At 39.9% G+C, this 16,523-nt stretch overlaps 1 protein-coding gene across 2 annotated transcripts in view; it reads left to right on the forward strand.

The window, feature by feature from the left end:
- LOC133968547 (guanine nucleotide exchange factor VAV3-like) overlaps positions 1-16,523 on the forward strand; it is a 43,216-nt gene that overhangs the window by 3,524 nt on the left and 23,169 nt on the right. The window contains exons 3-14 of one of the 2 annotated variants that reach the window (XM_062404653.1): positions 4,713-4,771; positions 5,210-5,275; positions 5,923-6,040; positions 6,780-6,872; positions 7,103-7,171; positions 7,452-7,555; positions 8,554-8,653; positions 9,140-9,235; positions 11,256-11,324; positions 12,528-12,614; positions 13,855-13,940; positions 14,189-14,321. In XM_062404653.1, the coding sequence (XP_062260637.1) occupies positions 4,713-4,771; positions 5,210-5,275; positions 5,923-6,040; positions 6,780-6,872; positions 7,103-7,171; positions 7,452-7,555; positions 8,554-8,653; positions 9,140-9,235; positions 11,256-11,324; positions 12,528-12,614; positions 13,855-13,940; positions 14,189-14,321 (1,080 nt within the window). The remainder of the gene's footprint in view (positions 1-4,712; positions 4,772-5,209; positions 5,276-5,922; positions 6,041-6,779; positions 6,873-7,102; positions 7,172-7,451; positions 7,556-8,553; positions 8,654-9,139; positions 9,236-11,255; positions 11,325-12,527; positions 12,615-13,854; positions 13,941-14,188; positions 14,322-16,523) is intronic. The other variant, XM_062404654.1, reaches the window with a different exon arrangement.

Here is a 16,523-nt window from a genome sequence, read left to right on the forward strand (position 1 = left end):
AGCTTGAGATGAATGTAAGCAGAAAACTTGTGTGGAATCCAGACTCATTGGAAGGTGTGGCTGTTAAAGGTTCATGCAAACCACACATTCAACATCATAGTTGGGTCAAAAGTAAAAGGAAGTGCATGAAGCAAAGTCAAATTGCTGAAAATTAGTAAGACATAGAGTGAGTCAGAGGTATAGTGAGTTTGCCTCTGATGGAAATAAGGCTTGTGTGTGTGTGTGTGTGTGTGTGTGCGTGTGTGTGTGTGTGTGTGTGTGTGTGTGTGTGTGTGTGTGTGTGTGTGTGTGTGTGTGTGTGTGTGTGTGTGTGTGTGTGTGTGTGCGAGCGCGTGAGTTTAAGAGCATTCCATTTCCTCCATGCATTGCCGAGCATCTTCCTGGTGTTTGTCTGAAGGGGTCGACTCAGATTTTATTGCTGTGTTATTGTGGGAGCAGCACAGTGTTATCAGGTCAGTGGGTTTGTAGTGCACTTCTCCTCACTGGACTCTCACTCGCAGCACAGCAGCCTGAATTGACTCAGAGAAACACTCACTCACATTTCCTTACTTGTGTGCATTTGGTGCTTAACTTTGCCACAAGGTGTTTGTAGTCATCAGACAATGTAAAGTCGATCCACAGAGAAAGTATTTCTAACCACTTCTAACAATACACTGTAAATAAAGATTGATGGTATTACAGCTTTCCTTAAAAAAGCCTGAGCATTTAAACACGCCTAGTGGCTGGCTGCAATATAGGTCACAAATCCAGCCTCCTCCATGTTAGCAGATGGGACAGAATTGTCGCTCCATTCCGCGATCGCTACTGCAGACATAGAATGGTTATTAATGAGCAAGATGGAGGCAACCATAGCTAGTATATTTAACTTCATTTCTGGATAGTGGGAAGAAAAGAGGGTCGTCCGTCTTTATATTTACAGTGTATGTTTACTAGAGCGGATTCTACTTGTATTAATATAATTAATATATTTGTAATTATATAATTCAGTAGATTTGAAATAATAATGATAATAAAAGCCTGTAATCTCTGGTCAAAAGGATTTCATGTGACTTATTTACTTCATGCAATATTTCACTTGATAAAGATTTGTGTCTAGTTGAAGTCATTTTTGATGGATCTCATGTAGTTTTTTCACATTCTCAGGAATTTTAAATTAAACATGTCGGCAGTGCACAGAGACAAATATATAAATGGTATTTCATTCAGGCTGATTACACATGTTTACAATGTTTAAATCACTTCCCTGCAGGAAATAGAGAATGGTCTTAAGTCTTTGAGAACTATGGGGGCTTGCATGCAGAGCTTCGCGTGCAGTTTCCCACACAGACCATTTCCTTTCCATTCAGTGTGTAATGTTCTAAAGAAGCTTCCAGTTAATCTGCCCACTGGTAATCCTGCAGGGGAGGTGGTGCCTGCAAATATGTACAGCACATCCAAGCAGGGCTGCGTAATCTCAGTCATGTTAAAGAGTTGTCCATCAAACAAGCAAGCTTCCGGTGCGGGGAGATTGCACTGCCATCATTTCTTTTCCCCACCCCCCTCACATCATTAGTTAAAAATACGGCTGTTTGCAGGTTTGATGATTGGACTGGACTGACTCCAGGAAGTGTTGTACAGCTGAATGAGAAATGCTCAATCTCAATTCCCCTATTTTCCAGAAAACATCCAAAAGAGAACATCTCAAATCTCAGCCTGCACGGTCTAATCCACTCGCGCAGGGTTGTGCCAACTCTAGCCGTAGACTGAGCATTAGTCCGCTGAATATCTAATGAGAGCTCTCTAACCTACATTCATGCCGTGACTTAACTACAGGCTTCACCTCGGGCAGCCACGCTGACCGCATGAAGCTGCCAGGAGGTCTGAGAGATGAAATGGGTTTAGTTCTTCTCTCGACTGAGTTCAAGATATTAACTTGAATTCACTCGAACAGAAAAGTGCAGTAAAAGTTGTTATCCGACTGTGTTAGGTGGATTTATCAGATGATAAAGTTGATGCTAGTCTTATGTATGTGTGATAAATGTGAAGCTATAGCAGTAAGTGTGGAAAGGTGTTGGTGTGCAAACCATTTCTTGGCTTTCATTCACTTAAATCATCACAAACAACAATATAAGTAGATAAACATATATTTGATATAGTTTTTACATATTCATTTTTATACATTTCATTGTTGTGTCATAAATTGTTATCGTCGATTTTTACTGTTGATTCTGCTCTGGTACTTAAAGTTCTTGTTTTGTCTTTTCCCTTATATTTTACCTTTTGTTTTCACTTTCTACTTATTATGTTCATCGATATGCATCAAAACACCAAAGTGAAAGCTACTTGACAGTAAATCGCTTCTTATTCTGATGAGAAGACAGAGACAGAATGGTCGTCAGGAAATGGTCACGCTACTTCGAAACCCTCAAGTCTCTGCAGCAGAGTGTCTGTGGTGTTGGAGGTGTGAATGTGCATGTGTGTGTGTGTGGGGGTATGTGGGTATGTGTGTGTGTGTGTGTTGGTATGTGGGTACGTAGAAATTAGTCTGGAGGACGTAAATCCAGCTATTGAAAAGTTATTAATGTTCCTTTATCAGGCCTCGCAAAAGAACTGACTCAACCAACACTGAGCGTAATGCTGAGGCAAATACTGTTTGAGAAATAGTTAAATAAAGGACATAATGGAGGGTTATATTCTTGAGAAATCCCTCAAAATATTGAGTTAGTTGGTTAATTGGCTCATTTTCTAATTTCTGCTCTGAAGAAATTAGTAACAGTAAACTGTAAAGTAGGATTTGGATTTACCGGTAGTGTTGAAAAATATATTTTTGATGCGGTGAGATATCAGAGGCTGTATGCACCTGGTCTCCTCTTCCTGTGTCAATGAGTTTCTGCGGCTGTGGCTGAACACAGGTGTGTGGTGACGTGAAATGAAATCCTTTTTTATGGCAGCACGTTAGACAGAAGTACAAATGGCATCTGAATTAAAAAAATATATATACATAGTTTTGATTAAACACATTTAAAATAATAAATAGAAAATGTCAAATTTATGATTACCGTTATCTTTTAAGAGATTTCATAACTTAAATTTCATTCTGATGTACATCACACCTGTCACATATTTAACGCAGATAGTTGAATAACTAACAAAAATAGAAACACAAGTGAAGCATCCGATCTTCAAGGCAACCGGAAGAACCCACAAATACGCTGAAAAAAATCAAATCACATAGTAAAGCGTTCATACTTTTAGGAAGTCTTCAAAACGTTTTTCTCACACTTGACTTGTCTGATCGTCTGAGTCAGTTGTAGCCACATGTGAAAAGCAGACTCAACGTGGTTTCTGTGCCCTACTTACAAATTGTACTTCTAAAGCCACATGAGCAAAAGGTAACAAGAACTCCCAAATCAAACGTTCATGCGACATCAAACTGTCCCTTTGTTGTGTGTGTGAAAAGTTAAATCTGATATGATCTCAATTTATCACAGAACACACAGTAAGTTCTCCTTCTGAAATAATAAAGATTTCTCCCAAACGTCTTTTAGGTAGGTCAGCGCTCACTTGATTATTCTTGGCTGCCACTAACGACTGCATTTCTATCAACTAATTCTATAACCTAAATGATAACGCTTTTTATATAAAAAATATAGAATAAGCTCTTTTTCAAGCTGTAGCATTGACTGGAGTCGACCAGTGACGGGAACCCCCTGTTTTCATTTTCAATGCCGTCGATGACACCACAATGCAACAGCTCAATGTTCTACTGGTTGTAGTTGAGGTGTGTTGGGACACTATAGCACATCCTCAATATTGCCTAAGGTGTGACATTGTTTTCTATGCGTTAGCTGGTTGCTAACTAATTGTTAACGAGTTGCTTGTTTTTATTGGTGGCTAAAGGTTTAGTCGTTATTTTTTTAATGTACAGCAAGGTGAGAGTCGAATATTCTAATTGAGATACAGTTCAGCAGTTATATTATGTGTCTGTGGAGATTCTCAGTCATCCAGGTCATGGTATATCCATGCAACATGGAGGGGAACAGTAATATTTACCTGTTGGAAAGTGGTAGTTATTAGCTTTAGCATAGCAAGTGTCTGTCTCTCTTAAGCTGTGTCTCAATTCAGAGGCTGCATCCTCCAGTGGACCCAGTCAATGAAGACCACTTCCTGTGGGGGCCATGTAGACCTCAAACTGAAACAAGACGGCCTGGTCCACAGAGGATTCTGTGAACGGCCTCAGCAGCTTGTTGCCTGTACTGCGGCTCACTAGCAACAGAGCTGAAGTTGGACAAGACAAGAAAGTTTTAATGTCACTTGATATTTTAATGTGTTGGGTTGAGTTGAAGCAGGATATTCAAGCATTGGACATCTCGGTCACTTGCCTTCGCTGTTTGTCACTGACGGGCAATGAGTCCTGGGATATGTTGGACCTTTGTTTCTCAGGGATGAAAAGACACATTTTTGACATGTGGGACAGACAAGTCAAATTGAGACACAGCTTCTGTCTCTGTCACTGACACACTTGTGTCGGACACTTCTGTGTTGTCACACTGGCTAAAAACTGCATTGTTTGGTTTTACAAACAGAAACAATAGGTGTATTTATGTGTAGAGCGGTGAAGTGAGATCCAATCACAGGAGACACATTTAGTTCGAGGTGTGAACTAATGTTTGGAGCTGACCATTTGTCTTTGGACCCCTCAGGATGGACTCTCTCTTTCTGTCTTTCTCCAGGTCATGGACACGCTGTCTCTGCTCTCGTACACAACAGTTGCAAAACAAGCAGGATTCAAGTAAGTCACAGAATGTTAAAAACACACAAAACAGACGCAGTCATCAATTGACACAAACAGACATTAGGTAAAGTTATCAAAAGCCTTTTAACACGCACCTCCGTCTCCTCCTCCACTTACCACCATAGTCTCACATCTTATTACTTTCCAGTTTTTACCAGGAGTTGTAAGCTTTCATTCGTATAAAAGTATTAAATATTTACACCATATAAAATTGTTTCAATGTGTTGTTTGTTTTATTTATAATTTTGACATCAGTAAATCTTAATAAAGGCCCTATTTCTTGTTTTCTAAAAGCTGCGCTGGTGAATCTGTAAAATATTCCAAACCATTTCCCTGCTGCAGATATTTTATTATCTCCTTCCATTAGCCCCTCTAATAGTTTCACCGTAGAGTTTATTGAGATTAACAGCGAACCTGCTGTGCTGTCGTTTCTAGGCCCTTCCCGATGGAGGACAGCCTGAAAGACGAGGACATTTACAATAATCTGGAGGACTTGATTGAGTACGTATGACGCTGCTCTCTGTGGGCCCATCACTGTGGCTGATAGCACACAATTATTTTGCTGAGAAGCAGAACTCTGCTCATCGTCCTCGCTCTCCAGGGTCTGGACACCCACGAGTTGTGGTTAAAGGCTCCGTCTCTCTGAGACCGTCAGAGGAAATGAATGAGTGATTCCTGCATGCTTCTGCCGAATGCATCCCGCCCACATCAGGGTTCTGAATGGGGCTGTTTGACACCTCGCTCGAGCGCTAAGACAAATCAGGGTAATCAAATGTGTGCAGAGCAGAATTGTGCGCTCTTCCTTTATGAAGTATTTAATCTCATAAAAGCACTGATTAGTGATTAATGAGGAGTAAATGAGAGAGAAAGAAACAGCAGTTCAGTCTTATTGTTTATTTAATATTGTATAACTCTATCATGTTAATGGGTATAACATCACTTGTCTTCACACAAAGAGGATGTAGAGAAAGTTTGACACCTGCACATGTTTTACTGTTAATGCTGCATCTGATACACACCATCCATGGAGCCTGCCTGAACCCAACTGCTGTTAGTGTGTCTTTTTACACAATTGTTGGAAATAATCAATACATTTTAGAGATGGTAATGTCTGTGTGTGTGTCTGTGTGTGTGTGTGTGTGTTGTAGTGAGAATGCCCTTGAGGACGAGGACGACTTGTACGCGGTGGTCTATGGGCTGGAGGAGGACCACGCTGGTGGAGAGATCTATGAAGATCTCATGAGGGCTGAGCAGCATCCCCCACTGGTACCACTATGAGTCAGACACACACACACACACACACGCACACACACACACACACACACACACACACACACACACACACACACACACACACACACACACACACACACACACACACAAAATGTACATGGAAATTTCTCATCTGTATATGGTCACAAGAGTAAACTAGTCATATATAAAATCTTTAACTTTATTATTACTTTATTATTTAAAAAATTACATTTATTGTTGAATATTATTTAATAAATTGTAAAAAAAGTTAAAGTCCTCTATTTGAAATTATGTTATTAAAGGCGTAAGAAGTACTCATAATGCAAAGTGATGCTTTGTTATTCGTGTCATATTAGTGGATAATTGATTGATGGTGAAGATAAAAGCAGCATTTTAATATTGTAGCTAATGAAAGTGTAGACAACCATTATATTTGATAGTCTAATCTAATCTATAACAATGACATGTTTTATATCAAACAGACTTTTAGTATATGCAATAAGTAACTTTAGATCTCACATAAACATGGTAGATAATCTTTATTGACGTGTAATGCAGTACTAATATCAGGTGAGATAAAATGGATAAAGATAGTAAAGAATCAGCATTTACTGAATATTTCCCCTTTTATTCTTTACTCTTCTTCAAGACGGCAGTAAATGAGCAAAATAAACATAAAGAAGCAAACGACACGTTTCTCCATCAGACAGCAGTAAGTGTGGAACATGTTCTGAGGTGTGCGTCTCTCCAGAAGCAGGCGGAGGTGGACGTGCGGATCTGCTGCCTGACGGAGATCAAACAGACGGAGGAGAAGTACACGGAGACGCTGGAGTCCATCGAGAAGGTTCCACTTCAAACACTGTTACTTGTCAATTCTACTCAAATCTGAACTGAACTGAACTAATTCACATTTATCAATTTCCCGTAACTCTTGTATCTACCATCTGGTATTGACCTTGTGATGTCTCTTACTGGTTTCAGTTTGAGTTTCACCGCAGCTGTTTGTAGTTTGTAGTTTCACAAGGACCCTGAAAGATTAACAGAGAGTTTTTATCTGTATTTTCTTTTCTCCAGTATTTCCTGAATCCACTGACAAAGTTCTTCTCGGCGGCTGAAATCGACAAAGTCTTTCTGAACATTCCTGTGAGTTGGTTTCCCCTTTTTGTCACAGAACATTAAAAACTAGGATGGCGCTCACAACCTCAAGCTGCAGTCAATAACTAAAATCTTGCAATGTTCAAAAGAGTGAAAAGAAAAGTCCCCGATCCAGATCAACACTAAAATTGTATGTGTTCCTCTATGAAGTTTTATAAACAAACAAACCCTCAATAAAAAGTCTGACAGGGGTGGAAACATAACCTCCTTGGCGGACATGATGAAAATGTTTCTGACCGGACACTGACAGCTTCTCCGTCCAACGCAGGACCTGGTGAAAGTTCACAAGAGCCTGATGGTTGACGTGCAGGAATCCATCCTGAACAAAAACGCCTTAAATCTCTACCAGATTTTCCTCAGCTACAAAGAGAGGTATTCATGAACACCAATCATTCATATTTATTGTGAGGTTGAAGGCGAAGGCATCAAAGAGCATCGTTAATGCAGAGTCTCTCCGCGTCAACATGTTGCGTAAGACTCGTGAGGTGTGAACACGTGGAAGTCAGAGAGGCCAGGGAGGGAAGCATTTCATTGGCTGGTAGCAACATCTCATTATGGGGGGGGCGGTATTTTGGATCTTTAGATTAAAGTTGAGGTGTCGAGGATAAAGTTAACTCCTCTGCTCCATCGAGTCCAGGTTGAGGAGCAGCTCTGTGATGCTTTACATTGTGGTAATGCTCTCAAAGAAAAACAATTTCTTACTGAAAGACAAACAATCAACATTTCATTTGCACAAAGCTTTTTTTTTTAGGGGTAGTTTAATATGTTCCTCAAAGTTCGACTTTAATCTTGAATTTCATTTTTATTTCTGCCATTTTGACTTCATTCTTAATATGAAATGAAAAGTTTGACTTAATTCTCGACATTTCAACTTTGTGAAATAATCTTTTTCTTTCACCTGGCTCTCATACACTTCCAAAATGTCAGTTTCACGTGCACAGACGGTTTCATCTTTGTTTCCCTCCAGACATCTGTACTCTCTCTTTCAGTTTGCCCCTGACTGTAGAATATATATCACACATTTTAACTGCATTTGTTCTGCACCAGGTTTACTTTTGAGTTGTGACAAGCCAGTGGCTAAAAAAAGCTCTGAGTCAGTTCATGATACAAAGTTCTGTCCGAGTTGTCTCTGCAACATAATTAACACATTGCATTCGACTGTTTCCTGCTCATATTCGATTAAGGATGTCTTTGTCACTACTGGAAATGAGGTCATAGTCTAGATGAGTAAAAGTTTCACTTCATCTTAAATAATTCTTAATATGAATATCACATAATGTGAGTTAGATTATGACGCTTCTCTTATCTTGTGTATAAACAGTTTATCGTGTTTGAGCTCCCACCTCATTGCCTTTCCTCTGAATTGTTAGGCTGCTCATTTATGGCATCTACTGCAGTCGGGTGGAGATCGCCATCGCTGTGTTAGACCTCATCTGCAAAGAGAAGGAGGACGTTCGACTGAAGCTGGAGGTTTGACACCTGAACAAGCCTCTTCACTCACACACACACATATCTCGTTGTACAGTGGCCCCCAGTGTTTATTTTGTGCACTACACATACAGTGTTTCATGTTTTTTTATTGCATTGTGTGTCTTATTCAATCCAACCTTAATAGAACCAAACAATTTAGAGATATATATCATTATATGTGGGTAAGAGTTGTTTAAGATAATAGATTTTATTTCGTGGATCACTGACAGAAGTAAATGTAAATGTATAAATGAACTGTGTAAGCTCTTAGAATACAGTTGAATATACAAAACAATACATAACTAGGCCTCCCTCATCTTCATGACCTCCCATTTTTCTAAAACTCTGGGGTTTTGATAATTTCTTGGCCCAAAAATAAAAGTGAGCAGAAATACGCAGTGACAAATACATTGTTTTTGTGCTGATGCTTGTGAAAGATGTCAGCATCATAAAGTAAAATGACACAAACTGTTGTATTAATTCCAGGAATGCTCCAAAAGGGCCAACAATGGGAAGTTTACCCTGAGGGACCTGCTGGTGGTTCCGATGCAGCGAGTCCTGAAGTATCATCTGCTTCTTCAGGTAAAGAGACTGTTGATCTGTCTTTCTGAGAAACGGCAGCAGGTCATGTCAGTGACTGGGTCCTCTGGTCTGTTTGGTAATGGAAGATGTTTTTTATGCAACAATCTTTGGATATATTTTACTCTTGGAGTAATTTGCTGTGTGTCTCCACATTACTCAGATATTACCTGATGTTGGAGGGACTCAAACCTTCATGGTTATTGCACACATTCATATTTTCTAACTTTTTTTCTTTGAGGAGTAAAAGTTTTCTACATCGAGAGGTTTTATCATCTTTAAATCAACTGAGTTATCTTGCAGGAAGTTTTAAATGGGTCCACTTGATGGCGCCGTTCTCCACACTTTCCCTCCCTTCATAACAGAGCCACACTGTAAAAAACACCACTGACGTTCACGATTTCAATTAATCCATTATTCCCAAGACTTCAGTTTATAGAAACAAACAAGTATTTTTCAGGGAAGATAGTAATTATATAATTAGACCATATATTTCTCTGGTAGTTAATAACAATTTCTTTAGTGTTAAAATTTGGTACAGTGTAGAATGATCATGTATATTTCTTGCTTCCTGTGAAAGGAAGCAAGACACCATGACCATCTCCCCTGGTTAGTAGGAACCAGAGGTCAGTGTATGGCTGCCAGTGCAGTTCAGGACAATGACTGGAGAGCTGTTTTAAATGGTTGTAGAGAGTGATGGTCTAAATGGTGAGTGTTCTCAGTCACCCCCTACCCTGGGGAGGCACTTTGGGAAGGGGCAAGAAGAAAAGGAACAAAGGGAAGAGGAGGAGGTGAAGCGGAAATTAAGTGAGAGTGCTTTAGCTTCTAAAACACAGAGGAATAGTTAATCTCTTATTTTCGTATCGTTGGTAATAAAGGGCAAACACGCCTGTTTTTTTATATTAAACATATAATCACTATTTATAAAGACATGTTGATAATTTTGATTTTTTTCCTGCTTGGCTGCATCTGTTTAGAAAACAATTGTACGTTACAGAAAATAATGATGCGCTAATTTCCTTTATTACTAAAATGGGGAGAGTGGTGTGACAGACATGTAATCTAATCACGTCATCCCACTGACAGGGACCAGTGTGAGTGTCCTCTTTTCTGTCTGACTGGTGTTGTGATGCTAATGAAACCAGTCTTCCACACGAGACTCTGGACAGATTTCATAAACAGATTGGTTCCTCTGTGCAGGTTAATCTCCCCAAATACACTCCCATGTGTTGATTAATCAAAAGGACATGTGTTCGGCAGGGTGATGCGGTCAGAACGTCTTTTCCCCGACAGCCGAATTTGTTTAAAGCTTCAGAAAAGTTTATCCAAGAGGAAGAGACAGAATGTGTATCCATCTTTGTCTCGTTTCAGTTGCTGTGAGTAACTCAAGCAGGGTGCAAACATACAGACTTGCAGGGATTTAACAGAGATATTGTAATAAATGAACAATAACTGGTCTGCACGTGAGCAGGAAACTAAACACAGGTGATCCAGGCGTAGGTAGCAAGGAGATACACAGGTGAACACCAACAGGAACAGACCAATGCACTAAGATGAAGGGACAAAGACTTACAGTAAATATCAGCAAACTAAAAACGTCAGATAAGATAAGATAATCTTTATAAAATAAAACCACTGTTTTAATATATATATTAATAGATAAGATCTTTCGAAGTTGCAGAGAGACCCAGCAGTTTCCACAATGAGTAAACACGTGGTGACCAAAGAGAGAAAACAATTTTCTGTAACAACGTCAGAAGTGATAACAAAGAAAAGATCATGACAAGTGTGAAACAAATATATAATTTGAACTGAAGAATATAATCTAATCAGTATAATCTAAAAGTTGAGTCTTCTCCTTTAAAAGAATGCCTTTTTCTTATGAGAACAACATCCATCTACACAATTTACCTTAAAGCTGTCTTGTTATCGAATCACAAAGCGCAGAGTGTGTTTGTCCATGCAGTGTCAAAGTGTTTGTCTGAGTGTGGTCCATGATTTCCTCTCTGTTCTCCTCCATCAGGAGTTAGTCAAGCACACCCACGATGCTGCAGACAAGAGTAACCTGAAGATCGCTCTCGACGCCATGAAAGTAAGTGCAGGGCTTGATGGTGTAATCACAGTGATTTCAGCTTGTTACCGGCAGCAGGCTGATTCAAGAGATGATTCCAAAAATCTCTGCCGCAATCAACTTTTATCAGACGGAGAAAAGAAAAGACTCATGCATCATTCATGCTCCACTACGAGGGACCGGTGTGAATGGATAAAAACGTTACATTTCCATCACATAAGTGAGTGAAAGCCCAGAGGAGTCCGCGACAGAGATGCAGCAAATACATAACTTTTGACAATTTGAACACTTGATTCATAATATTTAAATGGGACTCTTTCCCAGAGGCACACACAAAAACACTCCACGGCATATTTTTGCTTATTTGCTTTTCTTGCTAAGAGAAAACTTATTCCCCTCTCATACCTGGGTTTTAAATCTGAATCTACAGCCGGCAACTGATTAGCCGAGCTTAGCATAAAGAGACGGTCTGTGACACAAAACAATCTGAGAAAGGCTTTGTTTGAAACTCTTTGTCAAGGCACAAGGACATTTCAAGGGACTTTGGGGGCCAAAAACAAAAACTAAACATTAAACTATTTCCACAACCCCAAACCCCTGAAGAACTGCATATTTAAACTTAGGACATTATAGTCTTTAATCTAACCTATAAAATGTTGAGGCTTTTGGCAGAAAAGTGGTATGAGTCCTCATTTCAGACCGTGTTGTTGTTGCAGTCTTCTTTACATAGAAGTCTGGGCAGGAGTGGTGTTGATATGATGTTTCGCCACTTTCTCATAGCATCAAGTAACTAATTAAAACCAATTTATCTGAGATATTAAAACTTGAGCGTACTTCAGTGTGACATGAACGACCTTAAAGGAGGAAACCATCTTTGAGAAGAAATTATTTAGCTTGAATCTTGCACTTTTTTAGTTTTGGTCCATGTCCCATTCGCTAACATGGAGGAGGCATGCTGAATTCATCACCTGTACTGCAGCGAGCCACCAGGTGGCGATGAAAAATAAAAATAACGGGCTTTTTGAAAGCTACATGTACATTATATGGTTCATTCCAAGAAGTACCCGAGTAGATGTGGTTGGAATAATCGTATTTTACAAAATGTACTGTATCCAGTGTTTACTGACATATTTCATTACCTCCATACTGCACAAACTCAAACTGACACAGACTATGTGTGTGTGATTTATGTGTGTCTGTGTGTGTCTGTGTGTGTCTGCCCAGGACCTGGCTCAGTATGTCAACGAGGTGAAGAGGGATAATGAGACGCTCAGGGAGATCGACCAGTACCAGAGGTCCATCGAAAACTTGGTAAACCCCAAAATCGTGTTAGTGTTTGTGAGGGAGAGAGATTTCAGGGAGACATTTTGTTTACTCTCAGTGGAAGTTCAGTTATTAGTGGTCGTCTTAACCCAGGGAGTCAGTCTTCCATTAACTTGTCTGAGGAAAATGAACCTGTAGCAAAAAGACACAACTTTGACAACTGCATTAAATATACAATATACTTAAAACAGTAACTGTAGACTGAAATCAAGGTAACCATACTTATCTGATAACAGATCATTGACAAATAACTAGACCTATGATGTATATTTGTTACTTACATTATCCAAATGTTTCCTTAAACATTCTAAATAATGTTATTTCATTTTGGCCTTTTAATTGGATCACATTTCTCACATTTGTTCTGAAAAATTCAAGTTTTAATGATGATAATTTTACCGTAGAGGAGATACCATAATGAAATGAAGCTAGTAGTTTATTAGTAAATCAATTAATCAACAGAAAATTTACAACTGTTACAATTTTGATGATGAATTGATATTTTGAGTATCATTTAAAGAAAACGTATTCTTGTCTTTAAGTTGAATCTCTTTATGTAAAATAAATCAGTGGATTAATCCACAGTTCGAATACATCAACATGTTAATAAATAAATCATTGATGAAAATATCAAATTATCTTCCACTGTCACGTCAGGCGGACGATGTAGGTTTTACTGTTGATTACAGTAAACATTCCCTCGTGGCCTATTGTCTAATGTGATCGTAAATACCACAAAGTTTGGTAACGCAAAAGTAGAACCGGCTGAGAGAAGGTGGTGAAGGAGGAAATCCTGTGATGATGAAACCAGCAGCAGAGGTATCATGAATAAGAGCATGAGGGGTTGTTAGGCTGGAAAGATCTTCTCCTGATTGAACACGATTGGTGAATTAAGTGAATGTCATTGGTGATCTCAAGATACAACGAGAGGTGGTGTCAACACGATTCACTGGGGAACTGCAGCGGAGGAGGGATGTGAACCAGGAAGCTGTAAATGGTTGAAATCTAAATGTAGCTGATACAAATCTGATGTCTGTGTCTAACAGAAATAAAACATAGTTACAAAATGCAATAGAGACATCGTGGATAAAAACCCAAACTCAGATATTGTTAATTATTAACAATATAAATTGCTAATTCTTAGAGAAGGTCTGATCAAATCCCGAAAGTTGTCATTAACAAACATGTTGGATTTGTCACACTTGCAATGCTTTTATTTTGCTTTCAGAATCAGCCTCTCATCAGCTTCGGTCGGCCCAAAGGAGACGGAGAGGTGCGCTTGATCTCAAATGTTGACAAGAGGAAACAAGACAGGTTGTTCTCCTTCACTTTCATTATCCTGGAAAAATGTATTTAAAATAATATTACAGCTGTCAACTTAGTTGGTAAATACAACTTTAATCTGCTTATGTGCTATCATGATTTACAACAAGTCATATGATCCATCATTGACTTCGTAATCGACAACATCTTTGCAACTTCATCTAAATGAATATGACTCGTAATTTGTCACAATAACAATAACACAACAGGATATAAACACAACTTTTCTCTGTGTACAGACACATCTTTCTATTCGACGTGGCCGTCATCATTTGCAAGAGACGAGGAGACAACTACGAGATGAAGGACGTGCTCGACCTCAACTACTTCAAGATCACCGACAACCCCACGTCTGACAAGGAGGGGAAGAAGGTCAGTTACTCCTCAGAACCACAGACTGTGTGTGAAGACAGACGACTCCTCCCGTTGTGTGTGGATTTCAATGCTTTTATCTTGCGCGATGCCATTTAGCGGTTGAGTGGAGCCGTAGTATCAAACCCTCTGCTTTCAATCAGTTTTTATAGCATCAAACAACTAATTAAAACCCAAATTACAGAAAAAGTGAGCACTTAAACATACAAGGGTCTGAAGTTAACTATCTAGAATGCCCATCCACTAACATGGAGGATGCAGGGTTAATGACCTAGACTGCAGCCAGGCACCAGTTGTCAATCAAGAAGACTATGCTCCACTTTTGCTGTCATCTCATCCATCTTTATTTGCTCTCCATCGCTCAGAATTACAGTGAAATCCTCGGATTTGCCGATGGGGGGGGGTCAGTGGGTTTTTCTCCTCATTCCAAACCCTGATGTAGAAAACCAGCGCGGCTCCTCTCTGACGCCTCTTACAGATTATTCCGCCCGTGTGTTTTATTCCCGCCCTGTGGGAGCGTCTGCATGTAGTGGAGGGGACTTGTTGATGTCTTGTTGATGAATGCTCACAGATGGTTTCCTCTCACTCTGGTGCTGATCGCCAATGTGAAAGTGACAGCTTGCCAGCCCAGGACGGTTCTGTGGTTTTTATCAGAGAGACTCTATTATCATCCTCATTTACTCCATTGTTCAGCCGTGATGCACGTGTGGTCGTTGTCTGGATATTTCCATTGCAAGGATTGGTTTCGCACTTGCATGTTTATTGGCACGATTCATCTTCTCTGCGAGCGTTTGTCATTATTCATGGTTGTGTCTAATATGATTTTCTAAATTAACAGTATTGTACTAAACGTGTAATGACACGAGCGGTGCCATTTGGCCGCACATGTTTAGATGTGTCATTACACTTCATTTTTTATCTCCACCTTCTAACGATGAAGCTCCATCAATCATGCGCCGCACAAAAAGACCCAGACACGTGCAGAAAAAGATAATTTGCAGCTAGACAAGAAAAGAAAAGAACAGAAAGAGATGATAAATATTCACAGAGGTGCAGATACTGTGTGTACCTTCAACCACCTCACCGCACACACACACAAAACCACATACACACACACACACCGCAGGACAGAGATGCTAATATCAGGTGATGAATGTGTGCAGTCCTCCAAGGCTGCTTACAGCTATATATCATTTTGTGCTAAATGAAACTTCAGTGTGTGTGTGGATGTGTTGCCACTGAGCGCCCACACAGTCATCAATGATTTAACACTTCAGCGGTGCTTGAAAAACACTCAGCACTGTGCAGGGCAGGCCAATCGTGCCCATGGGCAAGGCATTTAACCTGGTCCACTTCCGGCGGATGAAAACCGTGGCTTTTTATTGGAAAGTTGCCTCCACGAATCAGTGAGGAGAAAACAAGCACGTTTATGAAGATATATTTTAACACCCTGGGTTTTATTTAATAGATAGTAATGCCTATATAGGAAATCTGACAGCAGTAGTTGAGGTCTATGCCGGGTCCTTTTGCCTTACAGCACATTGGTCATGTTCCTAAATGTCGAACTTCTGATCTCTCTTCTGAACTTCGGCTCCTCTGAGGCAGATTAGCAGACTCTGCCTCACTGTCATCACAGCTTAAGTCCTCTTAAGGCTGAATTCTGGTTAAACTACGGCAGCTCTCCTGACGTCGACAGAATCCAGCAGCCGTCACACAGTCCGGCTGCTCTGTGAGCCGGGTGGCACCGGCCCTGGAACCACACGGCACAAGAGCTGAAGCCAGTGAGGACTGATGACGCTCTTTAATAGCTGCAGATCATTGTCTGACACAGATGGCCTGAACAAAATACTTGTTTGACAGTGTGTCAGGAAAGGGGTCGCATGGGTTTAGTTAAAAAACGTAACCAAATATTTGAAGGGCTCAGTTTGGGGTCTGTTTGTTTAAAAAAAAATCTTTACCCAACCAACAAATATAAAGAACTATGTGTGGGAGTAAATATCTTAAAATATGGCTCATGTCTGTTAGATTGATGCAATTTTGGGCTGATCTATTTAATCCTTTTTTTAGACATGCCCTGAACCCTGGATATTCTCCTGAGATTATCAATTGCTTTGAACATTTTCCCAGAGTTGTTTTGTGCCACCCCCCTTGTATGCCATTTCTAGCATGTTCCTGACATTGTTCTGTGCATGACAGTGTTAT

Source organism: Platichthys flesus, chromosome 14, assembly GCF_949316205.1.
Source record: "Platichthys flesus chromosome 14, fPlaFle2.1, whole genome shotgun sequence".
NCBI lineage: Eukaryota > Metazoa > Chordata > Actinopteri > Pleuronectiformes > Pleuronectidae > Platichthys > Platichthys flesus.